General features: G+C 37.1%; 1 protein-coding gene across 1 annotated transcript in view; it reads left to right on the top strand.

Annotated features, from left to right (window-relative positions):
• Positions 1-17831, top strand: part of ARPP21 (cAMP-regulated phosphoprotein, 21kDa) — a 152870-nt gene that overhangs the window by 55975 nt on the left and 79064 nt on the right. Inside the window, exons 6-10 of the mRNA XM_014548377.1 lie at positions 2236-2380; positions 3828-3906; positions 4530-4589; positions 5299-5439; positions 17654-17762. Coding sequence (XP_014403863.1) covers positions 2236-2380; positions 3828-3906; positions 4530-4589; positions 5299-5439; positions 17654-17762 — 534 coding nt within the window. The remainder of the gene's footprint in view (positions 1-2235; positions 2381-3827; positions 3907-4529; positions 4590-5298; positions 5440-17653; positions 17763-17831) is intronic.

Below are 17831 nucleotides of genomic sequence, written 5' to 3'. Positions count from 1 at the left end.
GCATCCCAGAGGACACTGGCAGACGTATACAGCGTATGCATTGTATTGCTTCCCCTATTTGTATATTTCACAGTATTTGGAAAACTGCCTTCATTTTCCTGCGTGGGAAAAAATCTTGCTACCTGTACTACTTGATCTCAGACCCATAGTTGATGGTTCAGTCTGTCCTTCAGTTAAAGGAGTTCTGCTTTTCTAATGTTATCCTCTTTATCGGTGTATTACTGCAACTTGAATCATTCTTCTCCTGTTGTTGGACATATACTTATCCTGTACTGATGTATTTATTAACACCTGTATTTTATTATTGAGCATATCAATAAAAATATTAAAAAATAACAGATTGTTTTTTACCAACTCTACAGCACTTTTGTGTGTTCTTTCAACACCATAATGTATGTGTTTGTATAGAACAGATAGGTGTTTTTCTGAGTAAAGTATTAGTCCACACATGGCATGCGTTTGTCCATTTTTTGGTAAGTAATGTCCGTTAGCCTCTGCTCTTACATGAGTATTTCTAAGCCTCTCTGATTTAAGACTTAAACGTATGGAGGCTGGAAGGTTCAGTTGGTTTTGAAGAAGCAATGAGACCACTTTCATGGCCTGGTACCCTCAGTTTCCCACCTAATCAGCTGTCACATTGATTTTCTTCCCCACCCCCTTCCTGTCTTCGGAACCAGGCATGTTCCAGCTGCTGTCTTAGCAAGTAGAAACAAATCATAACCCTAAAATCTGCCTGAAGCGTTGTGGACTAAGACATTTCGGTCTCAAATCAAGTGATAAAACACTCTGTTTTACATATTTCTTACATGTTCATCTCCAGAATAAATATTTGAATGTCAGGACATCAGCTCAGATAACTATGTATCATGAGACTGTATTCTGTTTCATCTTCTGTATCACATGTCTTTCCAGTCTTGGTGACTTCTTATTCCAGCTATGAATTCACAATGGAGCCCCTGCTCCAAAAGAAAATTGGCTTTGGAGGGCTTTGATTTTATGCTTGTTTGATCAGACAAGTGAACCAAGAACCAGTAAGAATCCCAGATTGGCCATAATTTGAGGATGTACAACACCCATTTAGTCACATGTAGATGAGCACTAGTTTAGTTTTCCGTGAAAAACACTATTAGTCACTGGGAATATTTTTTCCCCTACATCATAAATTTTAATGTCACTAGTGAAAGAAAGCTTTCCCAGCAAATGATCTCTTACATAAGAACATGTGGGCTTAATGTTGACTAATTTGTCATCGTTTCAATCATAGCATAGGATTGTCATAAAACTAAAAAACATAATTTGGCTCATTCTTCTTCAAAACAGTGAACATACCATCAACCAAATGGCTGACATACAAGTTAATACAAAATGCTTCATTTTCAGTGCAAAATAAATAAATACAGAAGTGGATTCAGCGCAAATACTATACATGGTCAATCTTATACCAAGCAATAGTCCAAGAGAATCTTACATTTTGGAAAGGATTAACTGATGCTAAAACTAAACTCATATTAAATATTTATATATAATTGAATGAAAATATAATTCTAGTTTCTACCCTTTCTAAAAGGCGATGCTTATTGTAACTATACATTATGATGACTTATTAGGGGCATTTGTAAACCATGCATGTATGACAATAATGCATACCTAGTATTCCTGCAATGATATAGCTTGTTTTTTCTGAATAGTAAAAAAATCATTGTTGATACAGTGGTAAAGTAGACTTTTTCTTGTAAATTGGCTGGTAGGGCGTTTATTTATGTCTGTTCTATGTGTAATGATGATTCGTAACATCTGTCTGTTTGTATTTGTGCCAGTTCCTCCTTACAAGAGCTCATAGGAAAGAACTATGGAAGCCACGCCATGTTTGAGACATGGCCGTGGCTGAGATGCAAGCTGACTGATAAAGAACTGTTTCCTAGGTGCTTACCAGTAAACGTGTAGAGGAAACAAGAGTTGTGATCTACAGGAACATAACTTGCTTAAGGTTAACCATCGGGAGCCAAAGTTTTAGTGCGAGATGTTTCTCCTGACCTGCCACTGACTCCTGAACTTTAATTCACCTGCAAGGGCAATTATTTTTCTGACAGGTTGAATATTTTACCATTTAAGAAAAAAAAAACAACACTGCTCCTGGCTTTCATTTGCCTGTACGTGATAAGCTCTATGCAGAATGGAAGCCAGACAGAAATGATTAAATCTGGCCCTAAATTATTATATTTTTTCCCCCAACAGGAATCAATTCATTTACAGCTTTCCAGTTTCCCCAGCCTGCAAGAGGAGGATAAATCTAGGAAAGATGACCCTGAAAGAGAAAAAGAAAAGGATAAAAACAAAGATAAATCCTCTGAAAAACCCAAGATCAGAATGTTATCAAAAGGTGAATGTGAAAGTTTTCTTAACTTACTCAATTTAGAAAAATGAAGAATCATAGAATAATTCTAGATTTTACATGCATATTCACCTCCCACCAAACTCCGTATTTAATTGTGAGTGTGTGTGTGTGTGTGTGTGTGTGTGTGTGTGTATAAAAGATGTGAACTTGATTTTTTTTCCCCCTGTTCATGGTGTCATTATTTGTGTAGCCTAAAAGGTTATTTTTAGGATCACATTTTTTGGGATTTTCATTGGGACCTCCTATTTTCAAAGATAAATTTGTAGGAACAATGAATATAAATTTGCTCTTGTTTCAGGTTTATTAGTCCCATTAATTTAGATAGATGAACAGCAATGGTACCCAGTTTTATATCTTAACTTTCATGTTTATCTTTAAGGACAGATAGTGGATTAGCAATTCTCAGTCCACAAGTGATATCCTTTCCAAAGCACAGATGTATGTATCCATGTCAATGAAATACACACTTAACATTTTACCTGCCGCAGATGAACTTGGTTTGTGCAACCCATATACTGCTACATAATATCTCACTTAAAATATACACACTTCTACTTCAATAAAGTTTTTCCCCAAAAAAGTCAGTCCTTCTAAATCTGCAATCCTACAATTCAGACTTTTCAAATTGTTGCCATACATAGAATTGTACAAAACTAAAAGAAAACAAAAGTAAAAACAAATTTAAATTAAGTTGAACAATGCCACAAATAGCTTCGCAGCAGACTGAGAAAGTATAGGGTATTCGATCAGCTGAGGAATAGCAACTACTTCTAACATTATGCTCTATAACCATTATCTGCTTATAGTCCCTGCTGAATATCTAAAATTCAAGGTGTATGCAAGAGTAAAGAAATACAGCAACCTAAAATGGTTTTATAAATTAAGCTTTAGCTAGAATCAAAAGATTTGGAAGACTTAGAAATATTTACTATCCTGCTGCATTTTGTATTGATTAATATTTAGATAGTCTTAGGGTTTTCGTTTTCTTTTTTTTTTTTTTTGCCTTCTCTGTTTTAAGAGTAAGAGGGTTCCTTGAGGTCTCCAACTCCAGAGCTCTCTCTGTGGGTTGAGAGTACCTGTCACGTGGAGGTCATGACCTTGCGGATTTTAAGCTCAGAAGGAACCCATGATAATTGACTCCGCCCACCACCCACCCAGAAGGTGCCTCCATGATGGTTGAGTCTGCCACACTCAGGATCTATCGGGTGTTCTCAATCCCTGAATCTAATTTTTATCCTGATGTTACTGGTAGACTGTCAGACTGCTCAATTTGAAAGATGTATCTTTCATATCAATAGCTTCATTTAAAGTTTACCTGAGCAGGAGGGAAACGGGAAAGGTTGGGAAAACCTTTTAACTCCCCCACCCCCATCCCTCACTCCAACTACCTCCACCCTCATTCCTGACAACTCCATCATGCTGTTTGTTTCAGATTGCAGCCAAGAATACACGGATTCTACAGGCATAGACTTACATGAGTTTCTGATTAACACGCTAAAGAATAATTCCAGGTAAATTCTTAAACAAACCTCTTATTTTTAGAAGACTCAAGTGGAATATTATAGTTGAACTCTTGATCCAAGTACTTCTAAGAGGGGAGTTGGAAAGTATAGACACCTTCTCTGATGTCTTAAACCCTCTCCTGGATTTGTATGTTTACTATTGATAGAGAGTCTTAATTCCTGGGTGAATAAGTTCTAGTTTACAAATTCTGCTTTCCTGGTCACAAAGAGATACGGGTTAAGGGAAAAAATAGAGGGGGAAAATCAATATCAAATAAACCAATTATGCTTCAATGCAGTTATATAACCACCTGCTTGGGCGTTGCTTTGTTCTAGTTTCCAATTATTTTAAAATATACAATTTATTTGATGTGCTTTATGGGCCTAATACCTTGCATATTCTAATTAACATGAAAGCTGCAAATGTGTCGATTATTACAAAATATTTCACCAGTGAGTTTAGAAATAATCTTAAGAGGAATGAAACCATATGTATTGGATAGCATATTCAAAAGAAGAGTTAGATAAGGGTTTGGAGCCACAATCTATTTCATGCATCCAAATGAACTTTTTGAGTCTTTCTTTGGCAATGGAAAGTACATTAAAAACTACATTTCACATTTATTTTGCAGGGATAGGATGATACTCTTGAAAATGGAGCAGGAGATTATTGATTTCATCAGTGACAACAAGTATGTTAAATGGCAGTTCTGGCTAATTTGTAAAATGTATCTTAATTTGGTCTTTGGGTTGAATTAGTCACTCTGGAAAGGTTTAGGGATGGATAAAACATTTAATATGTTTGCTGATGTGTTAAGTGGAGATTCGATTGGAGCTCTATGCTAATGGGAATTGTTGCTTGGACCATGTGTGCTCCTGCTTGTTAAATTCCTGACAAAATGACTATAAACCGGGGCCCACTGATTAGCATAGAGTAGCTGTAACAAGAAGCGACCCTTTTCATTTTTATGATAGTTTTTTAATGGGCTCCAGCTGGCTGCAGTCAGTTATGCCTGGAAATAATTGTGCCGCTGTCACTGTAAACCATGTAATGACACCTCTCCAGCGAGGCGTCTGCACTCCCATAGTATGTCGTATCGTTTGTCCTGTGCCTGGCTCCGGCGATAAGGTATCCTGGACTAAAACAGAGCCCTTTCCAAACAGACACTGCGTTCTCCTTGGTGAGAGAAATGTGCAACTAGGAAACAAAGATATTTATTGTCGCCTAATCGATGCATCTGTAATAAGTGGACAATTTGTCTCAAAATGGGAACATGAAGTGATGCCAGAGATGAAGCGGTTTGGATGAGAGAGCAATGGTTGTGTGTGTGTACCTGTGAAATGTACTTCGGGCCAGAAACAAAAACGCTGATCCCACTTTGTCTCGGTCCTCTCTTTCAGTAACCATTACAAAAAGTTCCCTCAGATGTCCTCCTATCAGAGGATGCTCGTCCATCGTGTGGCCGCTTACTTCGGGTTGGACCACAATGTGGACCAGACAGGGAAATCCGTCATCATCAATAAGACCAGCAGCACGAGAATGTAAGCCCCTTCGCCGCCTTTAGTTAGCATTTCCCTCTTCTCGTCTGTGTTCGTTTGTAAGAGCACAGTGTAAAATTCGAAGTACGTGACATTTAAAATGCACGGTGTTCTTTATCGCTCGCTCTTATCGGCAGCCGTGTGGCATTTATCTGGGGAGGATGATCGGAGGACCAGGGAAGTTTATAAAATTCAGGCGATGAAGTGGATTTATTCCCTGGTCTCTAACAGAGCTCCTGAAACAGATTTTCTTTCCTTCCATCAGTACCCCTTGCGATTATAAACAAAACCGTGACACGTTTTACGGCAAAACGTAACTCAAGTTAAAAATCACAGGCATTTTAAAACAACAGTGACATGTGCAGGGTAATTGTCCTTTTATTTCTTTTTGCGGCTTCTCAAGTAGAAAAGGCAGCAAACCTGGAGGTAGAACTCCTGCCTCTAAGACCCTGTTCTTTACTGACTGGCTGTGTGGCCTGAACCGCGTCATTTAAAATCTGCCAGCTCAGTGTCTGTCCCTTGCAAAATGACAGTTTTGAGCCAGATGATGCCTAAGTTCTAGCTTTAAAAAGAGGATAGTTTTTTTTGTTTGTTTCTTTATTTCCTTCAAAACAGTGTTTGCTTCTATCTTACTATCTTTCCACGGTCCCACCAGAAGCATAAGATGAGTAGTTATTTGCTTTGGACATTTGGAGCTGTCTTTTTCTTGAACTCGTGTCTCTTTTGAGTACAGAGCAAGTCACTTTTATAAGCCAAATACATATGAAATGGAAAGCTGTCCTAAGTAAAGCATTCTCTTAGAACGTGTGTGTTATCATTTCATTTTTTTTTTTACACTGTGCTTGGTAAATGGTGTGCATTGCATAGTTTTTAGGAATGCTGTGTCACTGAAGTGAAATTTTGTGTCAAGCAAAGAAACACGGTTAAAACACTTTCTTTTCTGATCACCAGATATTGGGACAGGAAGGGATGGAGATGAGGCTCTTTCTCGACTCCAGGCCCAGTCTGTGCTCAGCAGAACTAGAGTGAAGGTCACAGTGGAGAAGCACAAACTGGGAGATCAGAGGCTGAGCTTGGCTCTTATCTCAGGGACACTGAGCACTTCTCTGGGCTTAAATTACTCATCTGCAGGAGAGTTGGAAGTGGAGAATATTTAAGAGCCCTTGAAGCTTCAGAATTATCGGGTCTTGTGGTTGTGTTCTACTTTGCTGGCAAAATACATTTTAGCGTTTATCAGCTTTCCACTTTGATTGTTGGCACACGTGCCTCCTGTTTTGAACAGTTGTAGAAAGGGAAAGGTCACTGTCCTTTAATCCTTCACATCTTTCCTCTCCATCAGATACTCCGAGTTCTTGCTATTGTTGTTGCTTTTAATTCTCCATTCTGTATTGTTTTTGTGACTTTCAGATGCCACACAGTGATTGCAAAGTAGGCAAGCAAGGAACTATTTCATTTTCGTTTGTTTTTCTCCTCTTTCTCTAAAAGCCCATAACAGAAAAGCCCATAGGTCAACTAGACTGTTTGATATAGTTTCCACCAATACTGATAGTGCATTTATTTTTTCATGCACACTCATTTTGCAATCACACAGTCATGAATATTAGTAGCCATGTTTGAGATCTGTTCTCTTGTAGAATTTGCTGCTTTCTGGTTGATCATGAATGGAGATTTTGAGGTGACATTCGCCATATTGTGTTTTTCAACCTTTAGTTCTAGCTCTCTTTCCCCAGTATATTGCCAGAAATAGGTTTCACTCTCTAGCACTTTGAAATGCTTTCGATTGGAATTCTTTGTTAACTGTCAGATTAAGTGTCAACACCAAATGAGCCTCTTGGAAATCTGGGGCGGAGGTATTAGGCTCTGAGCTATTTTGGTACTGCAAACAGTGTTTATAATGCATATACTCTCTATAATGTTGCTTTTTTGACATTCAAGATTGAGGCTAAAAAATGTGAACAGTGGTTTTATAAATACTATTTAAATGCTACAAATAGAAGAGTCTGCTTTTATATGAGATGTTTTACCCTTCTCTTTGTCTCTCTTCCTTGATCGACACTTTCTCTGGCTTATTTTTTTTATGTTTTTAAGCCCAGAACAGCTCATGGATCATTTATTAAATAATTTTTTCACTCCCTTTCCTTTTCTTCAATCTAGAGAAAGGATTCATGTCCAGGGTATATCTTTTGGAGACTAAAAACCATCTACTTGCACTAGTGCTTTCCAAAGGGCCAATATCAGTCAAGGGCAAAACCTCACATGCATCGGAATGTTTCTGCATATGTCAGAGTAACTGTCTAACTAGTCCCGGATAATTTGTATGTTAAAAGGTTGTCATCTCTTGAATATTCTTTCTTTTGTCTTTCACATCCACCCACTGTCATTGCCTTAAATCCCCTACTCTAAAAGGACACAGCAAGAAAGGAAAGAGCAAATCCACTGAAGGACAGTGGTTGCAGGTCCCAGACACCCTGAAACAAGAAGAGTGGTCTAAAGGCAGAGGTTTGGGGGGCACCAACAGAGTCTAGTGCTCAAAAACTCAATGCCCTGATTCCTAAGAAGTGCAGACCTAGGTATTTGATGGGTGATCTTAGTGACTTTAGTACTTTGCTTGCTTGTTTGTTCCAGGACAGATGGTCAGCTGAGCTGGTTATTAGGTGGATCAGAAGAACCATAAAACTTGTTCTAGCACCAAGTAAAGCTTTTCTCTAGGTGAAGCAGTTGAGCCCAGGTGATTTTGTTAAGAATCTTGAAGTGACAGATGGTTATTGCACTAGGAGGTAGGATTGTGGGATCTCCCACCTTCTCAGTGGGCCGATACAGAGAGGGGTGGACAGCAGTGCATCAGGGACAGCAGTGCATCAGAATCTATGGACATCAGTTCTGCTTCATATCGGAAGAGGCAAAGGCTTAAAATGGGAATCTTTAGTCTTTGACCCCCTAGCCAGTGGTCAGCAAACTGTGGCTCGCGAGCCACATGCGGCTCTTTGGCCCCTTGAGTGTGGCTCTTCCACAAAATACCATGTGCGGACATGCACGTACAGTGCGATTGAAACTTCGTGGCCCATGCTTAGAAGTTGGTATTTTGTGGAAGAGCCACACTCAAGGGGCCAAAGAGCCGCATGTGGCTCGCAAGCCGCAGTTTGCCGACCACTGCCCTAGGCATTTCATTCCCTGAAAGTAATTGCATTTTTACCAAAACAAACAGAAAAAACACCGTACTTTCCTCTCACGTTTATTATATTTCTTCACCTTTGGCTGTGAATAAACAGAGTGGCAGCCTCATATGGACGCTGGCTTGACAGTCCTCTGAAGAAGACCAGGTACCTCTTGGACATCCATGAGTGGCTGATTGGCATCTTGTCGGTTCTAAACATGGAAATTTCCTCTGCGCTTTATATAGGAAGAACATTGAAAGTCATCTGACTTGAAGTCAAAGATCAGAAACCTAACTAAGAATTGCATTGCTCTCCAGAAAAACAATGAAGTTTTATTTACTGAACAACCTCGTATTTTAATCAATACTCAGGCTCAAAATAAGACATATGTTAACATTGGTCCAACTGCATATCATTTCTCTCAAATATTATATTTTCTCATATTATTATTCTCAAATATCTCAGAGACCATAAGGTTGTATAGATGAGATAGGTAAACCATGGAGATATAGTGAGGAGAGAAAATATGTTTGCTGTATTCCTTTCCCCACTTGAAATAATTTATGAGCCTTTGAGTGTCAGATGTGTGATTTCCCACTTAATTTTGGAAATGAAATATGCATGTGCCTTCTGTAACGTTAGTATTCTTACTATAACATTTTTTAAACAAAGTTTTCCCATGGAATAATGATACTTTTTAAATTTTTATTTTTTTTAATCTTACAACATTCGAGGTAGATAAAGCTGAACCATTTTACAGGAGCAAAAACTGAGATTCGTGTCTTGATCTTTCTTACCTACTCAATTCACAGAAGACCAAGACTAAAACCACTGCTCCTGGCCCTCAGCCATGACTCTTCTCCTAAGATTAGGAAAACAACAACAAATCTTAATAGAGTAAATACTCTGAAATGATAAGATCCCCAAACACTATTCTTTCACCAGTACCCATTTATTTCCTTACAACATCCTAATTTTCATTTAATTACTTTAAAAACTGAACAGAGAACTCAATTCAACAATGTTTATACTACGGTGATTGTTAAAACTATGACACCAACAAAACTTTGGGACCAAAGAACCCACAGGATTAAAAATTGTCCTGGCAGACTTGGAAGTGAGACAAAGCCCGTGTTCTTAAACCTTGTAAAAGCAAAAAGTCCTTCTCAGGTGTTCCATACGGGCTGCCAACAAAAGAAGCATAGACTATGAAACATGCCCATCTTGTTTATAGTTTATTTGAGAAACCAACATAATTTTGGTCAGGACTCTGTGTGTGTGTAAGTTTGTAAAAACATTATCTGTGTTTAGAAAAAGGTTCACTGTACATGTACATGCTATATATAGCATTGCCGTAAACATACAAGAGTAGTGGAGGGAGCGAGATGGCTGTGGGTTGGTTCTTCATCTACAGCTGTGCTTGTGTAGGCAGCAGAATGAGCCTCAGATCCTGAGAGCTTCCTTCATGGCTTCTAAGTCATAGGAATTGGCAGTCATTTCAGCACTTAGGAAAAGTTTTAGGACATACTTGTAGGTGAAAACATGGTTGTATACAATGAACAGCTGGTCTTGTGTCTTACTAATCTTAAGATTTCTGTTAGTGGAGAGAGGCCATTAGCATATTACCGTGGCCGTGGCCGTAGGAAGGAGATAATTAGGGCATAGAGTAGATTTTTTTTAAAAAGTTGTAGTTTATTGGTCAAAGGTGGTTGGTTTCCACTCAGTTGTGTACTTAAATGCTAGACTGTAATTATTGATACAGATCTTCAAACAATAAATTGGAATCTACCAAGAGAAGTGGATATCTACCTAATATGTTTTATGCCCCAACCAGACTCTTTCCAACTTCTCAGCCTTTCTAGATTCCACAACATTCCCAGAGGGACATAGCCCCAAACTTACTCATCCCTACTTCCCAACCTCCTGGTCTTCAACCCAGAAATATGAACACATAGCATTTCTTTATACATACAAAAATTATCACTTAATTCTATATCAATTAAAATACACTAATCATTCTGCACCTTCTCAGCAAGTAAAAATATAATATTTGCATATAAGCTTAAATTGAATACTTATTTACACACCACTACAATATACACTGAGTGGCCAGATTATTACGACCGGCCAGATTATTATGACCACCCCATCAGTACTTCATTGACACTTCCAAAAATCCTGAATATTGAAAACTTCCTAAGCAAATACCCTCAAGGTTTTATTATTATTATTATTATTATTATTATTTGCATAACCAATTCACTTCATTGTACTGATGGGGTGGTCATAATAATCTGGCCAGTCATAATAATCTGGCCACTCAGTGTATATACAAGCAAAAAGCCTTGAATGCTAAGAAACAATAGTCATATTCCGCAACTTTCAATGAACATGTTACTTTAAGAAAATGGTTACTTGTTTATTTGGAACTGATGAATCAAACCATTATTTGATTATTATAGATTGGATCTATCCTAATTAAGGTTAACACTAATGTAAATGTCAGTTCAATATCCATTGGTGGACTTTTAGATCTAGGCTACTCAGAAAAATGTAAAAAGTGCTAAGAGTAGCTTGTAACATTTACTGAGTGCTTTGCTAGTGCCTGGCATTGGCTTGGCACTTTACTTGCATTGCTGTTTCTCACTTAATCCCCCTAAGCCTTTTGAAGTAAGTATTATTACTTTCCTTTTTTTTTTTTTTTACAACAAAACAAACAACACTTCTGTCATAGGGATGTTAAGTAGCTTGCAAGAAGTCACACAGTTAGTAAGCTGCAGAGCTGGAAAGACACAGTAATGGGTGTTTTGAAAAGCCACATTCTGTTAGGCTTGCCAATCAGCACTTTCTGTGTGAATTGTTTAAAACTTAGCTTAATTTTAAAACTGTTGCTATGTTACATTTAGTATGCTAGTTCACGTCCATTTTATGTCAAGTTGTTGGGTTGTGCTAATATGCATGGTGTTTTGTGGGGAGTAGAGCTTTGAGTCATTGAATATATTAATGCTACTTCCTTTTAAAGTTCATATAATATTTTTAATCATGTTCCTATAATATTGAAATGAAAGAATGGAGAGCTTAAAGAGAAGACAGTATCAGTATTACCCTCTTTTTTTAAAAAAAATATTTTTATATATTTCATAGAGGAAGGTTGAGGGAGAAAGATAGAAATGTCAATGATGAGAGAATTATTGATTGGCTGCCACCTGCACGCCCCACAACCTGGGTTTGTGCCCTGACCAGAAGAATGGAGAGCTTAAAGAGAAGACAGTATCAGTATTAGCCATCTTTTTTTAAAAAAATATTTTTATAGATTTCATAGAGGAAGGTTGAGGGAGAAAGATAGAAATGTCAATGATGAGAGAATTATTGATTGGCTGCCACCTGCACGCCCCACAACCTGGGTTTGTGCCCTGACCAGAAATCGAACTGTGACCTCATGGTTCATAGGTTGATGCTCAACCACTGAGCCACGCTGACTGGGCAGCCTTCTTCTTTTTAAATGTTTCATTTATGGAATTTCTCAATGTATAGGCACACTTGTAGCAATATGTCTGTTTTGTGAAGCTAAGTAGATCCAGCTGGTGTGTAAGCCTCTTTAGTATTGTTGCTGATACTGGGCTCCGTCTGTTTTGTGAAGCTAAGTAGATCCAGCTGGTGTGTTGTTGCTGATACAGTTCAGAAATGGCCAAACTCACAAACAGATAATATAATATCCCAGGTCTTGTTTGCATGTGATTTGTTTCTCTTTTTCAAATTACACATTTTCTCCTTTATCCCTTATCACTCTTATTTTTTTATATCATTATAATTTAGATTTTCCCTTTAAAAGGAAGAAAAAGGTTGAGATTGGACACTATCACCTAGTTATTATCATTAGTAAATGCTTGTTTCTATGCATATAGATCAACAAAGACATAGCAATAAAATTTGTTTGCTTGCTTATTGGATTATATATATTGGAAGGTCTTAATGTAATAAGCCAAGACCAGAAGCAGGGACCATAATTAATCTTGGTATTTTTTAAAGTAGCAGAGCAGCAGAAAGTCTAAGAATTGCTTTGGCAAAATAAAACATTTTTAGCTGATTATAAAATAATATAGGCCATGAACGAAAATTTGGAAACTATTCAGAAAGTAAGAATGTTTTCATTGTTCATAATCCAGTGATTAAATACAAACCAATTTGAAATTGTCGAATTTGTTTCCTATCTTTCTAAACTAATCGTTTTTGTTAATTTGTTGTTCTGAAAAACTACATGTTTATTATAATAATCAGAAGTATATCAAAGGTTAGCCGTAAAAGTTACCCATTATCTTACCATCCAGAGACAATCACTGCTACCAGCGTTGTTATTATTATATATTATAGTTTCAACAAACCTGGTCATGGTACATCTTTTACAAATTGCTTTTCTATGTTAGTAAAGTATGGAATATCATTTTATAAAGTTGCATATTACATATGGAGATATTTTAAGTTACTTAATCAATCCACCATGGATTTCCACTGTTTTGCTGCCGTGATCAATGGAACTGTGTATTAATTCATTACTGTTTCCTATGATTTCAGTCTTAGAAATAGAATCACTGTGTCAAGGAGGGTTGACACTTTCAAGCCTCTTAATGCCCATGGCCAGTGAGCCTGAGCAGTGGTACCAATTTAAGAGGAGGTGTCTTACTGACCCTTGTGGCCTTTGAATATTCTGCTTCATTTTGTTGTTGCTCATGAATAGCCTTATATTAGAGGAGGGTCAGGGTGTATCCTATGCTAGTTTGCATGTCTCTGTTTATACACACAGTACACAATCAAAATAGAGAAGAATAAAATGAACTTTTCAAAGGTGTAGAGAATTGAGAACATCCTTTTGAAAGATGCTAATAAAGGAAGCACTGGCTATATTGGATTGATAAGGTATAGACTCACTTAAACGAGACTAAAATAGTACAAAATGACAAAATAATAGCGGAGATTGTGAGATACTTAAAGAAGAATGGCTGGGCTTTGTTTTTTAAAGAAAAAAATCAGTTGTAAATATTTTAACTGAAAAATTTAAAGCATTAAGGGAAACTTAGATTCCTCTAATATGTTTTGCTTTAAGTCTTTTTGATAGATGTCTTGCACCACCAAAATCTTTATTCTGTTGTGTGCAGCAACCTTTCTTTATTAAGATATTTATGCATATTGATGACCATCTTTCAGTTATTCAGTATGAAATTCAAAGTCTTTGTACACCTCCATATGTCACAGAATTGAATTCTTCATTTGTGTGTAGAGGGAGGGAGAAGACAGGAAAAAAAGTAATAAATTTGGCCTCAAGAAACTGGCAGTGAGAGCAAACCATTGAAAATACTTCTAGAACAAAAAGATTTTAAAAATCATTATAAGAACTGCTCATCTATTTTAAGCTCAAAGAGAACTCTAACTGTAATTGGAATTAATTGACTAGAAGAATTAATTGATTGATTGACTTACATAGTATTTCACTCAGCCACACTTCCTTTCAATTCATGAGCTGTCTAATAAGGAACAATGAGGAGTTAATTCTAATATTTTTTTGTTACTCCTCATTGGAGGATATTTTTCCATTGATCTTTAGAGAGAGTGGAAGGGAGGGGGAGAGATAAAGAGAGAAACATCGATTGGTTGCCTCCTACACGTGACCAGATCAGGGCTAGGGATCAAGCCTGCAATCGAGGTACATGCCCTTGACTGGGATGAACCCAGGATCCTTCAGTCCAAGGGCGGGCACTCTAACCACTGAGCAAACCCAGCTAGGGTGAGTTAATTCTAATTTTTGAAAGGTTTGGTTGGGGATGCCAGTGCTATCCACCATGCATGAACAAGGACTTTCACAAGTGGATGCATGCTATGAATTGTGGGAAAACCTTGTTTTACATTTAAAGGGAAGAGTTTTTTTCATCAAGAAAAAATATTAAATTAATATTTTCTGCTTTTTGATGATGATACAGAGAAAGCTAGAAATAATAACTCATGGACTAAAATCCACTAGAAAAAATAAATTTAAGCACCTGTAACACATGCCCATGAGATAAGTAGTAAACTCTAGTTATCAATACCTTCATAAAGACCATGACATTTTGCAGCCTTGAGGAGTTTTTCTTAGCATTACATCCTTATATTGATACATTCAAAGTAATTTATTCCCATTTTTTAAAAAGGGTACATATATTATTTTGGTTTCGTTCACTTTATGGCTAAGAAATAATATTGCTCTGATGTTAAATTAGTGATAAAAAGGATTTTTGAAAGGTATAAAATAATGGTACATTATCAGTAATTTCTAGTTTAATCACATGCAATACTTCAGCTATGTATTATAGTTTTCATGAGTTTCATCTGCAAATTGCTCTTTAGCTTTTAGAGTCATGGATCGTTCTCTATAAAACCGACCTGGAAAAATCTTACTAGGTTTATTTTATTTCCTTTACGCATACTTCAGATGGCTACTTCATAATCTCTGAAAATATTTTTGGAAAATCATGAAGTGGATTAATAATTTCGGATGTTGGGTTCTAATGTTGAAAAAATGTAAACAAGCCATTTGAAAAGCAGTTATGGAAAATGTGCTTTGCATAATTTATATCAGAGTAAGAAATATTCTTGCTCTATTACATTGTTGATTAGAACAAGCTCCTTTGACTACCCTTTAATTGTGTGATGGAGCATTTTACCTAACTATGTACTGCTGTGAAAAACAAATAAATCAGCCTTACAAAGAAACGCAGATGAAATTTCAAAAATAGTGTTTGAATAGCTCTCTCCTAGATATGACACTCTAAACCAGCGGTTCTCAACCTGTGGGTCCCGACCCCTTTGGCGGTTGAACGACCCTTTCACAGGGGTCGCCTAAGACCATCCTGCATATCAGATATTTACATTACGATTCATAACACTAGCAACATTACAGTGATGAAGTAGCAACGAAAATAATTTTATGGTTGGGTCACAACATGGGAACTGTATTTAAAGGGCCAGAAGGTTGAGAACCACTGCTGAGGAATTCCCAAACTAGAAAAGCTAAGATTCTTATTTCCACCTCTCTTCCAAAGATACCCTCAAATTTTTAAAAACTTTAATAACATGATTATTTTGGGTCCCCTTAAAGTGAAACACGGTTTTGATTTTTAAAGATCTTCTTATAACGATCTTAAAAAGATCTTATAATGATCTTATAAAGATCTTCTTATAATGATCTTCTTATAATTTGAACTTATGCTCCTACTAACCAGACTCTCTTCTGTTTTGTTTTATAATTTTACACTGTATGACTGCATATCTTATTCAGTGACCCGTTGATCTTTTCCTTTAGTTGCATTGATTTATATACAGCTGGACTAAATGTTTATTCATGCATACATCTATTCATTTAGTTATTTAACCAAATGCCTCCCATATGCCAGGCACAGTTCTAGGCACTAAGGATTAAGTATGTAAAAAAGAAGATTTAGCCCTGGCCAGGTAGTTCAGTTAGTTAGAGCATTGTCACATTTGCTCATCCGGATTGTTAGTTATGTTTCACTACATTGTAATTATGGTGGAAAACGTTTACATTGATCTTTAAGATGATGTGATGCAGGGTTTTTGTTTTCATTGTGAGGTTGAAGGCCCCTGGCCGACTGTGTGCGGCATTAACAGAGAGGGACTGCATCATAGCTCTGCAAGGGTGTGAATAGACCAACGCCTGCGGCTCAGTGGACAAGTCTATAAACTTGGAGCCAAAATGTCACTGAGGGATGGTTTATTTATCTGTAAAAGAGGCAAAATATACTTGCTCCTCATACATCAAAGTTGTATTGCAAGGGTTGAAAAAGAATGTACAATTTTGCAAGCATTATACAGAGTTCTAGAAGCTATAACTGGTATTATTCCAGTTTTCTGTTAGTATCTGTTCACCACTATTAGTATAATTTATGTATATGCATTTAAGGAAAGGATGAGTCCCACCAATATTTGAATTATATACTTCAATGAATTCATTGTTTTCTAAGTGCTATTGACTTATTTTTGGATCTATAAGGAAACGGTGGCATGCCCTTAATCACTGGTCACCCATATTAAACAACAGATACTTTGAAGTGGCTTCCTAATGACTGAAGGCATAATGAACCCAGTAGGGATAGAAAACCCACTGAGCTTCGGAAGTAATCCATCAGATATGACAGGGACACTTTAATGAGAGTCATAAATAACAACTGTTTCTAACCCCAGGACAAATATTCCAGCACTTCCTCTGGGGAGGAACCCAAGCCCAAGTCATTCGTTGAGAAGTGCAGTGACGATTGTGGGAAATTAACAAGGAAGTGGAGCGCTTTCCTGTAATAATACAAAATGATTAAGAGGACCGAAAAAAAAATCAATTGACTGATCAATAAGGTTTAACTGCTTGGAGCATTTTCCCCTTGCTAATCAGTCATTAAGCTGTTTAAACTAAATATTTCCAGTTTCTCCAATTACTGAACGGATTTACAAGACTTGGTCAAGGATGTCAGAGCCTCCTGGAGCCAGATTCTAGAACAGTTATCAGTGGAGAAAGAAGGCAATAATTTATAAATGATCCTCTCTCAGTTCAGATTTAAAAAATTCTTTAACAGGAGGATATGCTGGGAATTGTCTCTCCTAGTTTCCGAAACGTTGATGAATTAATGTGTTACTCCCAAGTTCTAAACATGTAAATTTGTTCCAGAATGTGGGCGGGGACTTGATTTAATTCAAAAGTAATGGCGATCCACATCACTCCAGGGACATCTACACACTTCATATGTGCAGGCCTTTACAATAGTTTTTCAACTTCAGCCATGGTGAGCAGCGTGCAGAAAACAATACTCCGAATTCAAACCAACCAAAGGGATTCTAACAACACCTGTGAAGGGACATATCATTACTTACCTGTATATTGCCAGAGATTCTAGTATCAAAACCGCGTGTTAACTTTTTCTTTTAAAGTTGAATGCCACTGTGGGGGAAAAAAAAGAACACTAAGAAATAACTTTAAACAGGAGGCCAAACTTTTTTATTGATATGTTTTACTTTGCTGGCAGACCAGAGCAAAGGTTTTGTGAACATTTAAAAGATGAAAAAGGTGAAGAATCCCAGAAGCGGTTTATCTTGAAGCGAGATAACTCTAGTATTGATAAAGAAGACAATCAGGTTGGTTCTCAAGTTTGAGAGTGGCTGACATTGTTTTTGAAGGTGGGCTGACTGATGTTCTTGTCGACC

This window comes from Myotis brandtii, unplaced genomic scaffold (assembly GCF_000412655.1).
Source record: "Myotis brandtii unplaced genomic scaffold, ASM41265v1 scaffold506, whole genome shotgun sequence".
Lineage (NCBI taxonomy): Eukaryota > Metazoa > Chordata > Mammalia > Chiroptera > Vespertilionidae > Myotis > Myotis brandtii.
The sequence above is the reverse complement of the archived record's forward strand: the minus strand, read 5'-3'. Positions and strand labels throughout refer to the sequence as shown.